The sequence below is a fragment of the Stigmatopora argus genome, chromosome 11, assembly GCF_051989625.1.
Source record: "Stigmatopora argus isolate UIUO_Sarg chromosome 11, RoL_Sarg_1.0, whole genome shotgun sequence".
NCBI classification, from domain to species: Eukaryota; Metazoa; Chordata; class Actinopteri; order Syngnathiformes; family Syngnathidae; genus Stigmatopora; species Stigmatopora argus.
This window is the reverse complement of record NC_135397.1, coordinates 17,268,482-17,286,883: the sequence shown is the minus strand read 5'-3', so window position 1 is coordinate 17,286,883 and position 18,402 is coordinate 17,268,482. Positions and strand designations below refer to the sequence as shown.

The 18,402-nt window shown below is 59.1% G+C and overlaps 1 protein-coding gene across 1 annotated transcript in view; it reads right to left on the bottom strand.

Moving 5' to 3' along the window:
* chchd1 (coiled-coil-helix-coiled-coil-helix domain containing 1) overlaps positions 1 to 18,402 on the bottom strand; it is a 41,523-nt gene that overhangs the window by 21,763 nt on the left and 1,358 nt on the right. The window contains exon 2 of the mRNA XM_077613366.1: positions 15,127 to 15,245. Coding sequence (XP_077469492.1) covers positions 15,127 to 15,245 — 119 coding nt within the window. The remainder of the gene's footprint in view (positions 1 to 15,126; positions 15,246 to 18,402) is intronic.

Below are 18,402 nucleotides of genomic sequence, written 5' to 3'. Positions count from 1 at the left end.
CAGTGAATAATGGCGTTTTGTATGGTCTACTAAATAGGAATTCCTTATGTTGTTGTCCGGTTGAACTTGTTATGTAGGCAGTGATTTCATAATGAGATATGGAACCTTCTGTCCATCCAGCCAACAATTTTCTCTCTTGCAAGAACCTGGTTCGGAGTCAGATGTCTGTTTTATTTGTGAGTGCATTTGGGAATGCCTAAAGCAGTGGTCTCAAACTCGCGGCCCGCGGGCCAACTGCGGCCCTCGGGACGATAATTTGCGGCCCCCGTCTTAATATGAAAGATTAATGTTCGTGCGGCCCGCAAGATTGATATGAATGACACTTGTGTTCGGAGCTGAATGAACCAATCACGGTGAGGTATACGGCTCTGGAGGGCGGGACATCGGCCGGGCTGTCCAGTGCCTCGCTCACTCACTCATTCATTCCTCCAATCAGCTGAGCGGAGGAGAAGACGTGAAGCCGATCACTCCGCTCGGCGCGCACACTCCTCCGCTGCGCTCAGCATAGAACTGAATGAGGCGCTATGATCCGTGATCCAGCCTGTGTCAGTGTCTGTAGCCATCTCCGCGAGTGAAACTGAAACGTAACAGTAAGTGCGTTAACATGACACTTGATAAATTCGGAGAACTGCCGTAATCCAATACGATCAGAGAGCGAAAGTGCGCACACCCCCGACGTGTCTCATTTGCACTGAAAAAGTTGTGGTGCACAAGGAATACAATTTGAAACGTCATTAAACTACGAGACATGCTGAGGAGTACGAAAAATACCAGGGAGATGAGAGAGCCAACCAGGGTGCCAGTCTTACAACACGTCTTCTGAGGCAATAGGATTTCTTCAAGAAGGCTACCAAAGACAGTAATGCAGCAGTCGAAGCGAGCTACGCCATTTGTGAGTTGATTGCTAAAGCAGGTAAGCCATTCACAGAAGGTGAATTTATCAAAAATTGCATATTACAGGCTGCACATATTGTCTGTCCAGAAAAGGAAAGTCAGTTCAACCACATCAGCCTTTCTGCCAACACCGTGGCAGAGCGCATTTCTCACCTGTCAAGTAACATTTATGATCAAATGTGTGAGAAAGCACAATGTTTCAGTGTATATTCAGTGGCTCTTGATGAGACCACAGACATCACAGACACTGCCCAGCTCGCAATATATGTCCGTTGTGTTGATGACAATTTTGAAGTAATGGAGGAGTTGCTCACAGTAATTCCAATGCATGGCCAGACCACCGCTAAGGAAATATTTAACCAGCTGTGTGATGCCATTGAGAATGCCGGTTTGCCATGGAAGAGCTTTGTTGGAATAACAACCGATGGAGCCCCATCAATGACAGGGAGGAAGAATGGACTGGTAGCACTTGTTCAAAAAAAACTGGAAGAGGAGGGTGTGGAGGAGGTCATAGCTCTGCACTGCACTATCCATCAGCAGGCCCTTTGCAGCAGATGCCTGAAGTTTGACAATGTGATGTCTGTCGTTGTGAAATGCATCAACCAAATCAGATCCAGGGGCTTAAAGCACGGAAGGTTCTGTGCTTTTTTAGAGGAAATGGAGTCAGAATATGGGGATGTGCTCTACTTCACTGAGGTACGTTGGCTCAGCAGGGGAAACGTGTTGAAGAGATTTTTTGAGTTGAGAGCAGAAGTAAAAGACTTCATGGAGATAGACGGGGTTGCTGACCCTGTGCTAAGTGATCCCAAATGGCTCATGGACTTGGCTTTTCTTGTTGATATCACACATGAGCTTAATATACTGAACAAGAAGCTACAAGGCCATGGGGCAACTTGTCAGTGCTGCCTATGACAATGTGAGAGCATTCTGCACTAAACTTGTGTTATGGAAAGCCCAGCTCTCTCAGACAAACCTTTGCCATTTCCCAGCATGCAAGGCTCTCGTGGATGCAGGCATACCATTCAGTGGTGAGAAGTATGTTGAGGCCATTTCGAAGCTACAGGAGGAATTTGATCACAGATTTGCAGACTTCATGACACACAAAGCCACATTTCAAATTTTTGCGGACCCCTTCTCCTTTGATGTGCAAGATGCCACTCCTGAGCTTCAAATGGAGCTCATTGACCTGCAGTGCAACTCTGCACTCAAAGCCAAGTTCAGGAAGGTGAGTGGAGAAGCAGACAAGCTTGGGCAATTTTTGAGAGAGTTGATCCCCATACTTGTGTGTCTTCTCCACCTTGAACTTCAATAAGTCCAAGTACAGGTCCAGACTTACTGATGAGCATCTTCAAGCTCTACTGAGGGTCTCCACTGCTTCCCCCCCAAGCCAAATGTGACTCAGCTATGTGAGAAGAAGCGCTGCCAGGTCTCTAGCAGCAAGAAGTAGGCAAGAGAAGCCGTGTTCAGAATATTTCATGTTCAAAGTTCCATTCAAGTTCAGAAAGTTAAAGGTTAAAGAGCTGTTAATACAGACATTTGAAACGGAATAAAAATAATTCATTTTCTCTACTTAGCCAGCCAGTGTATGTCTACTGTATGCTTATTATTATTATTTTATTTTTGTATTACTGATAGAATTATTTTTTATTCATCTTTAAGTTAATTTATTTAATTCATTATTTTTTGTCAAAAAATAAAGATATTTGATAACGTTGGACTGTTTTATCAGCGCTTTTCTTGTGGAAATCCTGATGCGGCCCAGTCTCACCCAGACTCTGCCTCTAGCGGCCCCCAGGTCAATTGAGTTTGAGACCCCTGGCCTAAAGGGTGAACCTATCACACTTCAATTCTATGTACAAACAGCTAAACTGATAGCATTAACGGAGGTGTATAACTTAATGCAAAACATGCAGGTTAAATTCTTCACAAACGGTTATTATACTTGTGTTGGGGTGCGTGTGTGTTTCAATGGGTCAGTTTTTCCATTATTGCATTATCGACAAACAAGTTAATCACAGCCACTCACATGGCAGTCGCTCATGCTGACCGACTACGGCGACGAATGGCGGCAATTGAACTTCCAAAACATATTTCTATTTGTAGATGTGTGGCGTGCATATCTAATACAGTCGTACCTCGTGATACGACATGCTCGTGGTACAACAAAAAATTCGATCGAATAATTAGCTCGCGATACAATCCAAATTTCGAGATGCGACCAAGCAAGGTGGCCATGACACGAGAGGCTGTTTATCATTGTAGCGCGCTGTCTTTTTTTGCAGCATGTCTTTCGTGTATAACAATATCTACGAGCACCGAATGAATTATTCAGACGAGTTTTGACCAGGAAACGCACAACGCGCATGCGCGGGAAAAAAGAGGGCTTTCTGGGTAATGAAGTATACTCGTGCACACAACGCCGATAGGCAATGGCACTCTTTCTCAGAATAAAACTTCATTACCCACAATCAATCCGTGGGTAAGCTCAGCTATTGCATTTCCTGTTATTATTATCTAATACGAGTATTATATTACTTCTCGTTCGCTGCTCATAAGAACATCAGCGGCACTAGCTCACAATTCCCTCTTTGTAATATTTCTGGTCGCAACTCTCTCTCATAGGCGCCGTTCAAAGCGGTTGCGACCAGAGATATTACGAAGGGGGCGTTGCGAGCCACTGATGTTCTTATGAGCAGCGGAGCGAACGCTAATATTACAAGACTACTTCTCGTTGGCAAGTGGTCGTGCGTTATCGTATTTGTGTGCATCATTTTCGGAATATTTTGAAGGGAATACGTAGTACAACAGCAAACAGCCCATTGATAGCGAACGTGAGGCTGGAGGCGTGGCAAACAACTAACCCGGCCAGAATGAAGGTAAAAAAAAAAGATTAAAACAAAATTAGAATTCAGTTTTGTGTAAAGTTACATTAAACATGTTTGAGTGTCTGTATATATTAATCCAAGTTAATTCAAATTAGTTTGTTCCGTTTACGAGTGTGTTGTCGTGAAAAAAAAACGAAACCCCGCCTTGCCCCCTCTGTGCGTCTCTGTCTCCCGTCGGCGAAATCCGCCCAATTTTAGTTAGATTAAACACATTTTATTACTATTAAACCACTAGTTATGTGTTACTTTGTTAATAGATGGCGAATTAAGAAGAAATAAAACATTTTTTCTAATCCAATATCCTGTTTTTGGTGTTTTTTCAGAGGGTTGGAACGAATTAATTTGTTTTCAATTCATTTCAATGAGAAACGTCCGCTCGAGTTACGAAAAGCTCGTCATACGATCTCAGTCTCGGAACGGATTACAATCGTATGTCCAGGTACCACTGTACATTAATTACCTAATTTCTTCGGGAATTATTTTGCTAATAGCAAAAGGGGGTGAGCTGCCAAGGAGCCCCACTGGTGATGGCGGACTCCACCTGTGATGAAAATTTGCAGGCCACTGATGTCTGGGTAAACAGCCCAAATGGAAAGGCTAGTGGTTAGCGCATCGACCTCACGGTTCTAAGATCTACTAATGAAAGCCGAGTTGATCCTGACATTCCAGAGTGTGGAGTATTCATGGTGTCCTCGAGAATTCATGGGTTTTCTCCGGGTACTCCAGTTTTCTCCCACAAACCAGAATTATGGATGCTAGACTAGTTGAACACTAAATTCCCCGGATTATGAGTGAGCGTGAATGGTTGTCCATCTTCTTGTTTTTGATTGGTTGGCCACCAAGATATAATCAATCGATCAGATATCAAGGTGGAAAAGATTTGGAAATTTGGAATCGATTTCTGAAATCGCCAATAAGCCCCTTTCAGGGATGGCGCCGACAAATTATGGCAAAAAATACTTTGTCAAATGAAATTTTTGATGAAAATGCAGCAGCAGTACTCCGAACTTGGTGTGAGGGAACAAATAACCTGCTCTGCGAAATGGGGAATTTGGGAGCAATGAGAAAATATATATATTAAAAAAAATGTACATCAGCTTTCTTGGGTGAGCTGCCATATTGAGTCAAGGGAAGTCCTATGTCTCGACAGCGAGATGGTGGCCTTGGTACGGTGCCACTACACAACTTATGGGTTTAAGTTATTTGCGGAAATATTTGCAGAACATGCTTAACCTGTGCTCGGCATATCAGTGCACGATATGGAATTCCAAAGAACCATTGATTTATAGTAATAATGGCACCCAAATTTGGTTAACAAAATAATTGACGGGATTGGCAAAAGGTTCCATATTTCGTTATGAAATCATTGCGCTTACATAACGAGTTCAACCGGATAACAACATATGAAAATCCTATTTGGTAGACCATACAGATCATTATTCACTGCACGATTGGAACTGGATGAAGAGGCTAATCTGGCTGACTACATAATAAAAAAGAAATCTTTAGGGAAAAGCTTTGAATTTGGGTTAGCAGAAGGAGACCGTGCTTCTCAACAGGAAACGGACTGGACCAACGGTGGGGCCAGGAGCCTGGGTGCTCAACCTACAGTATAAAGAAGAAGGACGAGCATGACCTGAAGTGGGAACGTCCATACCAAGTGTTGCTGACCAACCAGCAGACATGAAAATAGCCGAGAGGAGGATGTGGAACCACCTTTTGCACTGTAAGAAGGTTCTCTTAGTTGAAACGTTTGAGGGGACAGGTGAGAACAACTTTCTGACGTAATAAAACGAAATGAACAAGATAACCACTCCAATATTGATTAGGGAGCAATTCAATTAACATTAGGATCTCTTTTATATGGGTTTTAGTGTATCCATTTGGAAAAAAGGTGAAAGCGTTTCAATTGAGACTCAACCTTCTTATAAAGGGTTAAAATAAACGACCAGACGACGGAAAATATGATCGGATATAACAACAACTCCTTCAATCACCATTCTTTGGGGAAAGTGCTTTTATGAAAGAAAAAAATGAGTCCTGCTTGTGAAGAAAAGAAAAAAAATGAAACGTTGTCTATCCTGTTGCGAAAGCAGTGAATGACAAGCCAATTTTTCCACTGTGCTTACTTTACCTGTTTGAACTTTACAGGGCATGGTCTGAATCTGGGTGCTGTAGATGAAACATGCGGTTTCCCTTTGTCCAAGACAAACTGCGCCACTGATTCCACGTTTTGGCTTATGGTGGTGAAGTGGTGCAAATAAATTATATAACTCCTGTCAAAAAGAAACAGGACTATGTGCTTTTGTTTCGCCGTTTTTACCAGTATCTGTTTTTCCACCTACAGTCGAAGAGATACAATTGGCGGCTCAGAATTTTGGTGCGGCGGCTGGCGATCCGACTTATGGGTTGGGTTGCCAAATTGCAGCAGGAGTCTATATTTCTTTGGGTTACGCCAAATAAAAATATGAATAGGGTTAACAACATCCATTACGATGTCCAAAAGAACTTGGAAATTATACTGAGCAGGGATTTTTAGCAATGAAGGAACAGCTGGCAGCCACCAGTTTCATGGATTTCCAGGACCGCAAAGTGGTTGATATGCTTCTGACGGTTGATATGCACTTGGTGGAGCATGGGGTGTGTGCAATGTTTGGAAATGTTGCACTCAACGACACGTCACCCAATGGGTCCCTAACCAGAGCCGTTGAAGGCCTGCAGACCCTTAACCGGAAATTAAGAGGCATTCTGGAGTGGAACTGTCCGGCGGGGCAGACTGGTGGGATAAGACCTTCGGCAAGTGTAAAAAATTGGCCTTCTCCGTGGTGATAGTTGTCTTATCCCCTGCTTACGCTCTATGCTAAACCCGCTAATGGTTAGTGCAATTGCTCTAAGAAATTCCAAATTGCAAGAAATCTGTGTATTAGACAGCCTACTGGTGAGAACATTGATGTCCATAATTATGCTAATTTTGAAAATGAGTTGGACGAGAATGATTTTGTTCTTCCTTTTTCAGACCAGAAATGCAAGTAAGGTGAAGATCAAGATCTAGAAAAACGGACTTCCCAAGTGTATTTTTATTTGTCATAAAATATGAATTAATGAAATATAGCCGGAAATAAGTTTTATTATGGGATTATGTACAAATATATAATAGCAGGGGGAATGTTAGGGTTATTAGTCTTAAATTATTTGCTTGCAATGAAGAAAGTGCTTCGCTTAGTACATCTAAAATGCCTGCTTGCAACGAAGTAAATGCTTTGCTCCTTAATTACACTAAACAAAAGGGAGGCGCGTTCACTTGGACTGCTGGAATGTGAAGATCCTTCGGCTGCATATGACCTTCATTTGTTTTGACAATTTGACGTCTCACTTCTCCGCGGACTAGACGGCATCGCCGTCGCTCCCCGGGGGGCGGTCCGGGGCGAGGCGGCATCGCCGTCGGTTCAGAGCGAGGCGGCATCGCCGTCGCCGCTCGGGAGTCGGTTCAGAGCGAGGCGGCATCGCCGTCGGTTCAGAGCGAGGCGGCATCGCCGTCGCTCCTCGGGAGGCGGTTCGGGGCGAGCCGGCATCGCTCCTCGGGAGGCGGTTCGGGGCGAGGCGGCATCGCCGTCGCTCCCCGGGGGGCGGTCCGGGGCGAGGCGGCACCGCCGTCGCTCCCCGGGGGGCGGTCCGGGGCGAGGCGGCATCGCCGTCGCTCCCCGGGGGGCGGTCCGGGGCGAGGCGGCATCGCCGTCGCTCCCCGGGGGGCGGTCCGGGGCGAGGCGGCATCGCCGTCGCTCCCCGGGGGGCGGTCCGGGGCGAGGCGGCATCGCCGTCGCTCCCCGGGGGGCGGTCCAGGGCGAGGCGGCATCGCCGTCGCTCCCCGGGGGGCGGTCCGGGGCGAGGCGGCATCGCCGTCGGTTCAGAGCGAGGCGGCATCGCCGTCGCCGCTCGGGAGTCGGTTCAGAGCGAGGCGGCATCGCCGTCGCTCCTCGGGAGGCGGTTCGGGGCGAGCCGGCATCGCAGTCGCTCCCCGGGGGGCGGTCCGGGGCGAGGCGGCATCGCCGTCGCTCCCCGGGGGGCGGTCCGGGGCGAGGCGGCATCGCCGTCGCTCCCCGGGGGGCGGTCCGGGGCGAGGCGGCATCGCCGTCGCTCCCCGGGGGGCGGTCCGGGGCGAGGCGGCATCGCCGTCGCTCCCCGGGGGGCGGTCCGGGGCGAGGCGGCATCGCCGTCGCTCCCCGGGGGGCGGTCCGGGGCGAGGCGGCATCGCCGTCGCTCCCCGGGGGGCGGTCCGGGGCGAGGCGGCATCGCCGTCGCTCCCCGGGGGGCGGTCCGGGGCGAGGCGGCATCGCCGTCGCTCCCCGGGGGGCGGTCCGGGGCGAGGCGGCATCGCCGTCGCTCCCCGGGGGGCGGTCCGGGGCGAGGCGGCATCGCCGTCGCTCCCCGGGGGGCGGTCCGGGGCGAGGCGGCATCGCCGTCGCTCCCCGGGGGGCGGTCCGGGGCGAGGCGGCATCGCCGTCGCTCCCCGGGGGGCGGTCCGGGGCGAGGCGGCATCGCCGTCGCTCCCCGGGGGGCGGTCCGGGGCGAGGCGGCATCGCCGTCGCCGCTCGGGAGTCGGTTCAGAGCGAGGCGGCATCGCCGTCGGTTCAGAGCGAGGCGGCATCGCCGTCGCTCCTCGGGAGGCGGTTCAGGGCGAGCCGGCATCGCTCCTCGGGAGGCGGTTCGGGGCGAGGCGGCATCGCCGTCGCTCCCCGGGGGGCGGTCCGGGGCGAGGCGGCATCGCCGTCGCTCCCCGGGGGGCGGTCCGGGGCGAGGCGGCATCGCCGTCGCTCCCCGGGGGGCGGTCCGGGGCGAGGCGGCATCGCCGTCGCTCCCCGGGGGGCGGTCCGGGGCAAGGCGGCATCGCCGTCGCTCCCCGGGGGGCGGTCCGGGGCGAGGCGGCATCGCCGTCGCTCCCCGGGGGGCGGTCCGGGGCGAGGCGGCATCGCCGTCGCTCCCCGGGGGGCGGTCCGGGGCGAGGCGGCATCGCCGTCGCTCCCCGGGGGGCGGTCCGGGGCGAGGCGGCATCGCCGTCGCTCCCCGGGGGGCGGTCCGGGGCGAGGCGGCATCGCCGTCGCTCCCCGGGGGGCGGTCCGGGGCAAGGCGGCATCGCCGTCGCTCCCCGGGGGGCGGTCCGGGGCGAGGCGGCATCGCCGTCGCTCCCCGGGGGGCGGTCCGGGGCGAGGCGGCATCGCCGTCGCTCCCCGGGGGGCGGTCCGGGGCGAGGCGGCATCGCCGTCGCTCCCCGGGGGGCGGTCCGGGGCGAGGCGGCATCGCCGTCGCTCCCCGGGGGGCGGTCCGGGGCGAGGCGGCATCGCCGTCGCTCCCCGGGGGGCGGTCCGGGGCGAGGCGGCATCGCCGTCGCTCCCCGGGGGGCGGTCCGGGGCGAGGCGGCATCGCCGTCGCTCCCCGGGGGGCGGTCCGGGGCGAGGCGGCATCGCCGTCGGTTCAGAGCGAGGCGGCATCGCCGTCGCCGCTCGGGAGTCGGTTCAGAGCGAGGCGGCATCGCCGTCGGTTCAGAGCGAGGCGGCATCGCCGTCGCTCCTTGGGAGGCGGTTCAGGGCGAGCCGGCATCGCTCCTCGGGAGGCGGTTCGGGGCGAGGCGGCATCGCCGTCGCTCCCCGGGGGGCGGTCCGGGGCGAGGCGGCATCGCCGTCGCTCCCCGGGGGGCGGTCCGGGGCGAGGCGGCATCGCCGTCGCTCCCCGGGGGGCGGTCCGGGGCGAGGCGGCATCGCCGTCGCTCCCCGGGGGGCGGTCCGGGGCGAGGCGGCATCGCCGTCGCTCCCCGGGGGGCGGTCCGGGGCGAGGCGGCATCGCCGTCGCTCCCCGGGGGGCGGTCCGGGGCGAGGCGGCATCGCCGTCGCTCCCCGGGGGGCGGTCCGGGGCGAGGCGGCATCGCCGTCGCTCCCCGGGAGGCGGTCCAGAGCGAGGCGGCACCGTCGTCGCCCCTCCGGAGGCGGTTCAGAGCGAGGCGGCACCGCCGTCACTTCTCGGGATTCGGTTCAGAGCGAGGTGGCATCCCCGTCGGCCCTCGGGGGGCGGTTCAGAGTGAGCCGGCATCGCTCCTCGGGAGGCGGTTCAGGGCAAGGCAGCATTGCCATCGTGCTTCGGGATGCGGTCCAGGGCAAGGCGGCATCGCCGTCGCTCCTCGGGAGGCGGTTCAGAGTGAGGCGGGATCGCCGTCGCTCCTCGGGAGGCGGTTCAGAGCGAGGCGGCACCGTCGTCGCCCCTCCGGAGGCGGTTCAGAGCGAGGTGGCACCGCCGTCGCCCCTCGGGAGTCGGTTCAGAGCGAGGTGGCACCGCTGTCGCTCCTTGGGAGTCGGTTCAGAGCGAGGCGGCATCGCCGTCGCTCCCCGGGGGGCGGTCCGGGGCGGCATCGCCGTTGCTCCGCGGGGGGCGGTCCGGGGCGGCATCGCCGTCGCTCCGCGGGGGGCGGTCCGGGGCGAGGCGGCATCGCCGTCGCTCCCCGGGGGGCGGTCCGGGGCGAGGCGGCATCGCCGTCGCTCCCCGGGGGGCGGTCCGGGGCGAGGCGGCATCCCCGTCGGTTCAGAGCGAGGCGGCATCGCCGTCGCCGCTCGGGAGTCGGTTCAGAGCGAGGCGGCATCGCCGTCGGTTCAGAGCGAGGCGGCATCGCCGTCGCTCCTCGGGAGGCGGTTCAGGGCGAGCTGGCATCGCTCCTCGGGAGGCGGTCCGGGGCGAGGCGGCATCGCCGTCGCTCCCCGGGGGGCGGTCCGGGGCGAGGCGGCATCGCCGTCGCTCCCCGGGGGGCGGTCCGGGGCGAGGCGGCATCGCCGTCGCTCCCCGGGGGGCGGTCCGGGGCGAGGCGGCATCGCCGTCGCTCCCCGGGGGGCGGTCCGGGGCGAGGCGGCATCGCCGTCGCTCCCCGGGGGGCGGTCCGGGGCGAGGCGGCATCGCCGTCGCTCCCCGGGGGCGGTCCGGGGCGAGGCGGCATCGCCGTCGCTCCCCGGGGGGCGGTCCGGGGCGAGGCGGCATCGCCGTCGCTCCCCGGGGGGCGGTCCGGGGCGAGGCGGCATCGCCGTCGCTCCCCGGGGGGCGGTCCGGGGCGAGGCGGCATCGCCGTCGCTCCCCGGGGGGCGGTCCGGGGCGAGGCGGCATCGCCGTCGCTCCCCGGGGGGCGGTCCGGGGCGAGGCGGCATCGCCGTCGCTCCCCGGGGGGCGGTCCGGGGCGAGGCGGCATCGCCGTCGCTCCCCGGGGGGCGGTCCGGGGCGAGGCGGCATCGCCGTCGCTCCCCGGGGGGCGGTCCGGGGCGAGGCGGCATCGCCGTCGGTTCAGAGCGAGGCGGCATCGCCGTCGCCGCTCGGGAGTCGGTTCAGAGCGAGGCGGCATCGCCGTCGGTTCAGAGCGAGGCGGCATCGCCGTCGGTTCAGAGCGAGGCGGCATCGCCGTCGCTCCTCGGGAGGCGGTTCAGGGCGAGCCAACATCGCTCCTCGGGAGGCGGTCCGGGGCGAGGCGGCATCGCCGTCGCTCCCCGGGGGGCGGTCCGGGGCGAGGCGGCATCGCCGTCGCTCCCCGGGGGGCGGTCCGGGGCGAGGCGGCAGCGCCGTCGCTCCCCGGGGGGCGGTCCGGGGCGAGGCGGCAGCGCCGTCGCTCCCCGGGGGGCGGTCCGGGGCGAGGCGGCATCGCCGTCGCTCCCCGGGGGGCGGTCCGGGGCGAGGCGGCATCGCCGTCGCTCCCCGGGGGGCGGTCCGGGGCGAGGCGGCATCGCCGTCGCTCCCCGGGGGGCGGTCCGGGGCGAGGCGGCATCGCCGTCGCTCCCCGGGGGGCGGTCCGGGGCGAGGCGGCATCGCCGTCGCTCCCCGGGGGGCGGTCCGGGGCGAGGCGGCATCGCCGTCGCTCCCCGGGGGGCGGTCCGGGGCGAGGCGGCATCGCCGTCGCTCCCCGGGGGGCGGTCCGGGGCGAGGCGGCATCGCCGTCGCTCCCCGGGGGGCGGTCCGGGGCGAGGCGGCATCGCCGTCGCTCCCCGGGGGGCGGTCCGGGGCGAGGCGGCATCGCCGTCGCTCCCCGGGGGGCGGTCCGGGGCGAGGCGGCATCGCCGTCGCTCCCCGGGGGGCGGTCCGGGGCGAGGCGGCATCGCCGTCGGTTCAGAGCGAGGCGGCATCGCCGTCGCCGCTCGGGAGTCGGTTCAGAGCGAGGCGGCATCGCCGTCGGTTCAGAGCGAGGCGGCATCGCCGTCGCCGCTCGGGAGTCGGTTCAGAGCGAGGCGGCATCGCCGTCGGTTCAGAGCGAGGCGGCATCGCCGTCGCTCCTCGGGAGGCGGTTCAGGGCGAGCCGGCATCGCTCCTCGGGAGGCGGTCCGGGGCGAGGCGGCATCGCCGTCGCTCCCCGGGGGGCGGTCCGGGGCGAGGCGGCATCGCCGTCGCTCCCCGGGGGGCGGTCCGGGGCGAGGCGGCATCGCCGTCGCTCCCCGGGGGGCGGTCCGGGGCGAGGCGGCATCGCCGTCGCTCCCCGGGGGGCGGTCCGGGGCGAGGCGGCATCGCCGTCGCTCCCCGGGGGGTGGTCCGGGGCGAGGCGGCATCGCCGTCGCTCCCCGGGGGGCGGTCCGGGGCGAGGCGGCATCGCCGTCGCTCCCCGGGGGGCGGTCCGGGGCGAGGCGGCATCGCCGTCGCTCCCCGGGGGGCGGTCCGGGGCGAGGCGGCATCGCCGTCGCTCCCCGGGGGGCGGTCCGGGGCGAGGCGGCATCGCCGTCGCTCCCCGGGGGGCGGTCCGGGGCGAGGCGGCATCGCCGTCGGTTCAGAGCGAGGCGGCATCGCCGTCGCCGCTCGGGAGTCGGTTCAAAGCGAGGCGGCATCGCCGTCGGTTCAGAGCGAGGCGGCATCGCCGTCGCTCCTCGGGAGGCGGTTCAGGGCGAGCCGGCATCGCCGTCGCTCCTCGGGAGGCGGTTCAGGGCGAGCCGGCATCGCTCCTCGGGAGGCGGTCCGGGGCGAGGCGGCATCGCCGTCGCTCCCCGGGGGGCGGTCCGGGGCGAGGCGGCATCGCCGTCGCTCCCCGGGGGGCGGTCCGGGGCGAGGCGGCATCGCCGTCGCTCCCCGGGGGGCGGTCCGGGGCGAGGCGGCATCGCCGTCGCTCCCCGGGGGGCGGTCCGGGGCGAGGCGGCATCGCCGTCGCTCCCCGGGGGGCGGTCCGGGGCGAGGCGGCATCGCCGTCGCTCCCCGGGGGGCGGTCCGGGGCGAGGCGGCATCGCCGTCGCTCCCCGGGGGGCGGTCCGGGGCGAGGCGGCATCGCCGTCGCTCCCCGGGGGGCGGTCCGGGGCGAGGCGGCATCGCCGTCGCTCCCCGGGGGGCGGTCCGGGGCGAGGCGGCATCGCCGTCGCTCCCCGGGGGGCGGTCCGGGGCGAGGCGGCATCGCCGTCGCTCCCCGGGGGGCGGTCCGGGGCGAGGCGGCATCGCCGTCGCTCCCCGGGGGGCGGTCCGGGGCGAGGCGGCATCGCCGTCGCTCCCCGGGGGGCGGTCCGGGGCGAGGCGGCATCGCCGTCGCTCCCCGGGGGGCGGTCCGGGGCGAGGCGGCATCGCCGTCGCTCCCCGGGGGGCGGTCCGGGGCGAGGCGGCATCGCCGTCGCTCCCCGGGGGGCGGTCCGGGGCGAGGCGGCATCGCCGTCGCTCCCCGGGGGGCGGTCCGGGGCGAGGCGGCATCGCCGTCGCTCCCCGGGGGGCGGTCCGGGGCGAGGCGGCATCGCCGTCGCTCCCCGGGGGGCGGTCCGGGGCGAGGCGGCATCGCCGTCGCTCCCCGGGGGGCGGTCCGGGGCGAGGCGGCATCGCCGTCGCTCCCCGGGGGGCGGTCCGGGGCGAGGCGGCATCGCCGTCGCTCCCCGGGGGGCGGTCCGGGGCGAGGCGGCATCGCCGTCGCTCCCCGGGGGGCGGTCCGGGGCGAGGCGGCATCGCCGTCGCTCCCCGGGGGGCGGTCCGGGGCGAGGCGGCATCGCCGTCGCTCCCCGGGGGGCGGTCCGGGGCGAGGCGGCATCGCCGTCGCTCCCCGGGGGGCGGTCCGGGGCGAGGCGGAATCGCCGTCGCTCCCCGGGAGGCGGTCCAGAGCGAGGCGGCATCGCCGTCGCTCCTCGGGAGGCGGTTCAGAGCGAGGCGGCACCGTCGTCGCCCCTCCGGAGGCGGTTCAGAGCGAGGCGGCACCGCCGTCGCCCCTCGGGAGTCGGTTCAGAGCGAGGCGGCACCGCCGTCGCCCCTCGGGATTCGGTTCAGAGCGAGGTGGCATCCCCGTCGGCCCTCGGGGGGCGGTTCAGAGTGAGCCGGCATCGCTCCTCGGGAGGCGGTTCAGGGCAAGGCAGCATTGCCGTCGTGCTTCGGGATGCGGTCCAGGGCGAGGCGGCATCGCCGTCGCTTCTCGGGAGGCGGTTCAGAGCGAGGCGGCATCGCCGTCGCTCCTCGGGAGGCGGTTCAGAGCGAGGCGGCACCGTCGTCGCCCCTCCGGAGGCGGTTCAGAGCGAGGTGGCACCGCCGTCGCCCCTCGGGAGTCGGTTCAGAGCGAGGTGGCACCGCCGTCGCTCCTTGGGAGTCGGTTCAGAGCGAGGCGGCATCGCCGTCGCTTCTCGGGATTCGGTTCAGAGCGAGGTGGCATCGCCGTCGGCCCTCGGGGGGCGGTTCAGAGTGAGCCGGCATCGCTCCTCGGGAGGCGGTTCAGGGCAAGGCAGCATTGCTGTCGTGCTTCGGGATGCGGTCCAGGGCGAGGCGGCATCGCCGTCGCTCCTCGGGAGGCGGTTCAGAGCGAGGCGGCATCGCCGTCGCTCCTCGGGAGGTGGTTCAGAGCGAGGCGGCATCACCCTCGCTCCTCGGGAGGCGGTTCAGAGCGAGGCGGCATCGCCCTCGCTCCTCGGGAGGCGGTCCAGAGCGAGGCGGCATCACCCTCGCTCCTCGGGAGGCGGTTCAGAGCGAGGCGGCATCGCCCTCGCTCCTCGGGAGGCGATCCAGAGCGAGGCGGCATCACCCTCGCTCCTCGGGAGGCGGTTCAGAGCGAGGCAGCATCGCCCTCGCTCCTCGGGAGGCGGTTCAGAGCGAGGCCTGGACGACCGCTTGACCGGCTCGACCAGCGCTTACTCGTGGGCTGGCCCGGATGACCGCCGGAGCACCCAGTGCCCCGTTTCCTCATAGACCGGCCGGGCGTCCACCGGATTTACGACGTTTCGGGGACTTCAGGACTCCTCATAAAATAAAAGGTAGTGTTTAACCTTTAATAGATTTCACCAGTTCTGACCCAACACAAAGTCCACCTTCACGTGTATATTTGTCTGAAAATTGTATTTGTAAACCCAGGTACAACTTTACAATGTTTCAAAGGTCTTGGATTTTGCACACTTACCTGGGCTTTTTTAACACAGAAGGAGAATTCATCCATCTCTTGGGAGCACAGACTCTCCACAAAGTTGTTCTGCTTCCAACAAGCCATCATGATTGAAAGCTCTGTGATACAGGTAGCCTCTAGGAAGAAAGTAAAAAATGTACTGTTTGCTTCTGGAAGAAGACATAAAACAGCTTGTCTTGTCAGTGGTAGAGTTTTATATTGTGTCCGTGCCAACAGTCCATCACCCTTGCGGCGCTTGTTAGTGTTGAACCTAATGCGTTCAGCATATTACCTCTGTCAATACAATCGTGCATTTTCCTTCCGTTTAAAGTTTACAAATCTATTCTATGAAAAACGCTGACTGCTGCAGAGACGGAATTTGATCATTTGTTCCGTTCTGTCCACATTGTTGTCTCAACAGTTGGTATGCTCCATTAATTGACATCAGCGTCGCTAAAGCTAAATAAAAACCTTATGATCAGGTCTATATAGTAATACCTTGACATAAGAGTGCCCCGACATATGAGGAATTTGAGATACGAGTATATAAGTAAAATTCCAAGCAAATATTTACCTTGAGATAAAGACACATTTTGAGATACGAGCATTCGAGACAGCTAGTTGGTCAGGCTGCTTATAATAATCGGACATAGGCTTTGTCAGCATCATTGACTTGACAAAAAGCATAATTGTCATCATACCCAGAAACTGCATATGACGAAATTGGTAGTGCTTCTCCATAAGGTGCGTTTTCCCGGCAAAAGACCCAAATAAGTGATAATTTTTTTCCGACTCGTAATTTGCCATTCTGCCATGATGGATACATTGCATCACCATCCGAGTGGATAACTTACATCTCACAGCCTTTCACTTACATTCAGTCAGCCAGTAGAAGGCAGATCACCGCCCAACATCTATTACCTCACCCCGAAGTTATTATGCAGAAAGGATTGTGTGTCGTGTTACCCCAAGTTTAGAGTCCTGATGGATGTGGGGAAAAAACTGTCCTTAAGCCCATTTGTCCGTACTTTGTGGGACCTATAGCGTCTGCCAGAGGGCAGCAGCTGGAACAGATTGTGACCAGGGTCGTATGGATCCCCAATGATGTTCCTGGCTCTGCTGAGGTATCGAGGGCTGGCAATGTCATCCAGTGAGGGCAGAGAGCAGCCGACGATCTTCTGGGCAGTGTTAATCACTTTCTGCATGGCCTTTTTGTCTGCTGCCGTGCTTCCGGCGTACCACACTGTGATGCAGTATGCCAGGATGCTCTCCACAGTGGCTCTATAGAAGGTTACCAGAAGCTTAGTGTCCAAGTTGTTCCTCCTGAGTACCCTGAGGAAATGGAGTCGTTTCTGGGCCTACTTCACTACTGCCGTGGTGTTTGTAGGCCAGAAGAGCTTATCCGCGACGTGGACCCCCAAGAATTTAAAGGACGGACCCTGTCTACGCATACTCCATTTATGAGGAGTGGGGCCAGATCTGTGCTATGTTTGCGAAAGTCCAGGATTATTTCTTTAGTTTTCGTGGTGTTCAGTCTGAGATTATTCACCGAGCACCACAAAGACAGTTTGTTGACCTCATCTCTGTAGGCCGACTCATCCACTCCTGAGATGAGTCCGACCATAGTGGTGTCATCGGCTAATTTGATGATGGGGTTAGACTGGTGGGTTGGTGTACAGTCGTATGTGTACAGGGAGTACAGAAGAGGACTCAGTACACAGCCTTGAGGGGAGCCAGTGCTCAGTGTAATGGAGGAAGAGAGGTGGGGACCAAGTCTAACAGTTGGACATCATTAAGAAAGGGCGGTCAACTCCGAAGCTAGCAAGCCTGTTACAGCCGGGAAAATGGTGTGTGCGGCACTTTCACGACTATTCGGTGCATCGTATTTTAAGCCGCAGTGTCAGTAACGAGTGCTATTTCTGTATTTTAGACACACAAAGCACGCACCGTTTCATTAGACGCATATATATTATATATGGATGAACATCGAAACGCAATAGCGCTGGCTACCGGAAGCAGCCTATTTCCGAGTTCCGGTGCGCAGTGACTGCTGGGAATTATAGTTCTTGCACGCTACACCCACACGCTAAAACACGTTTTAAAAAGGCAACGGAAGCAAAACTGAGTTCGGTTGTACTTTATTTAGACATTTTACAATGTACTCACGTCATCATCACCCACAAAACCATCAAAGTCCTCATTTTCTGTGTCCGAATTGAACAATTGTCCATCGAAAACGCTGAGTTTAATACATTCGTCCAGGCGGCCACAATTCATTCGCAAATTGTAGCTAGCTAGTAGCTAGCGTAACTATTCCAAGGCTGTCTTCCATGGTTCGCAACTGTGTTGATGCCGATTGCCAGGCCACAATTCGTTCACAAATAGTAGCTAGCTAGTAGCTAGCGTAACTAGTATTCCAAGTATGTCTTCCACGCTTCGCAACTGTGTTGATGCCGATCAAGGATTGAGGGTTGGATTGATACGTTGAAGGCGCTACGAGAAAATGCACCGACCGCCACTGGATCCAGCCAGGTGAGGGAGGGAAGTGGCTTTATAAGCATGTTTAACTTATAACTATGCCTTTTCTTGCTACTGTCACAATGAAATTTCCCGAATACGGGATGAATAAAGTTATCCAATCCAATGTTTGATATTAGAATAAGCATGGTCAATATTTTTGTCTCCTCTAGTGTGACACTTTACGTACTGAATAAACTTAGGCAGAACAGTCTTTAAACACGCTTTGTTGAAGTCACCAGCGACAATAAAGACTCCATCGGGGTGGTCAAGCTGCGGTTTGTTTACAGCCGTTAGCAGGAGGTTAAGTGCTGTGTTAACGTTCGCATCCGAAGGTATGTAGATCGCCCTTACTTTGACAACCGTTAGCTCCCTAGGTAGATAAAAGGGCCTGCACCGTATTGCTAATAGCTCTAAATCCAGGGAGCAGTGAGTGTTAATGATCCTACTGTTGCAACGCCATTCATTGTGTATAAACACGCAAAGTCCCCCTCCTTTGCTTTTGCCTGTTAATTCTTTTGAACGACTGTTTCGAAATAGCGTTCGGCTAGCTAGCGATGCCGCGGCGTCGGGGGTTTGCGGGTGTACCCACGTTTCCGTGATGAGAATAATGTTACGGTTCCTAACAAAGCTGTTGGTAGCAATCTGAAGTTCCAACCCATCCATTTTGTGGGTGCTTGGCTCTGGCGTTGGTCAAAGGGTACTCGGACGATTCGCCGAAAGACGTTTGGCTGACGGACATTTCGCCAAACGGACATGTCGCCGAAACAGGATTCG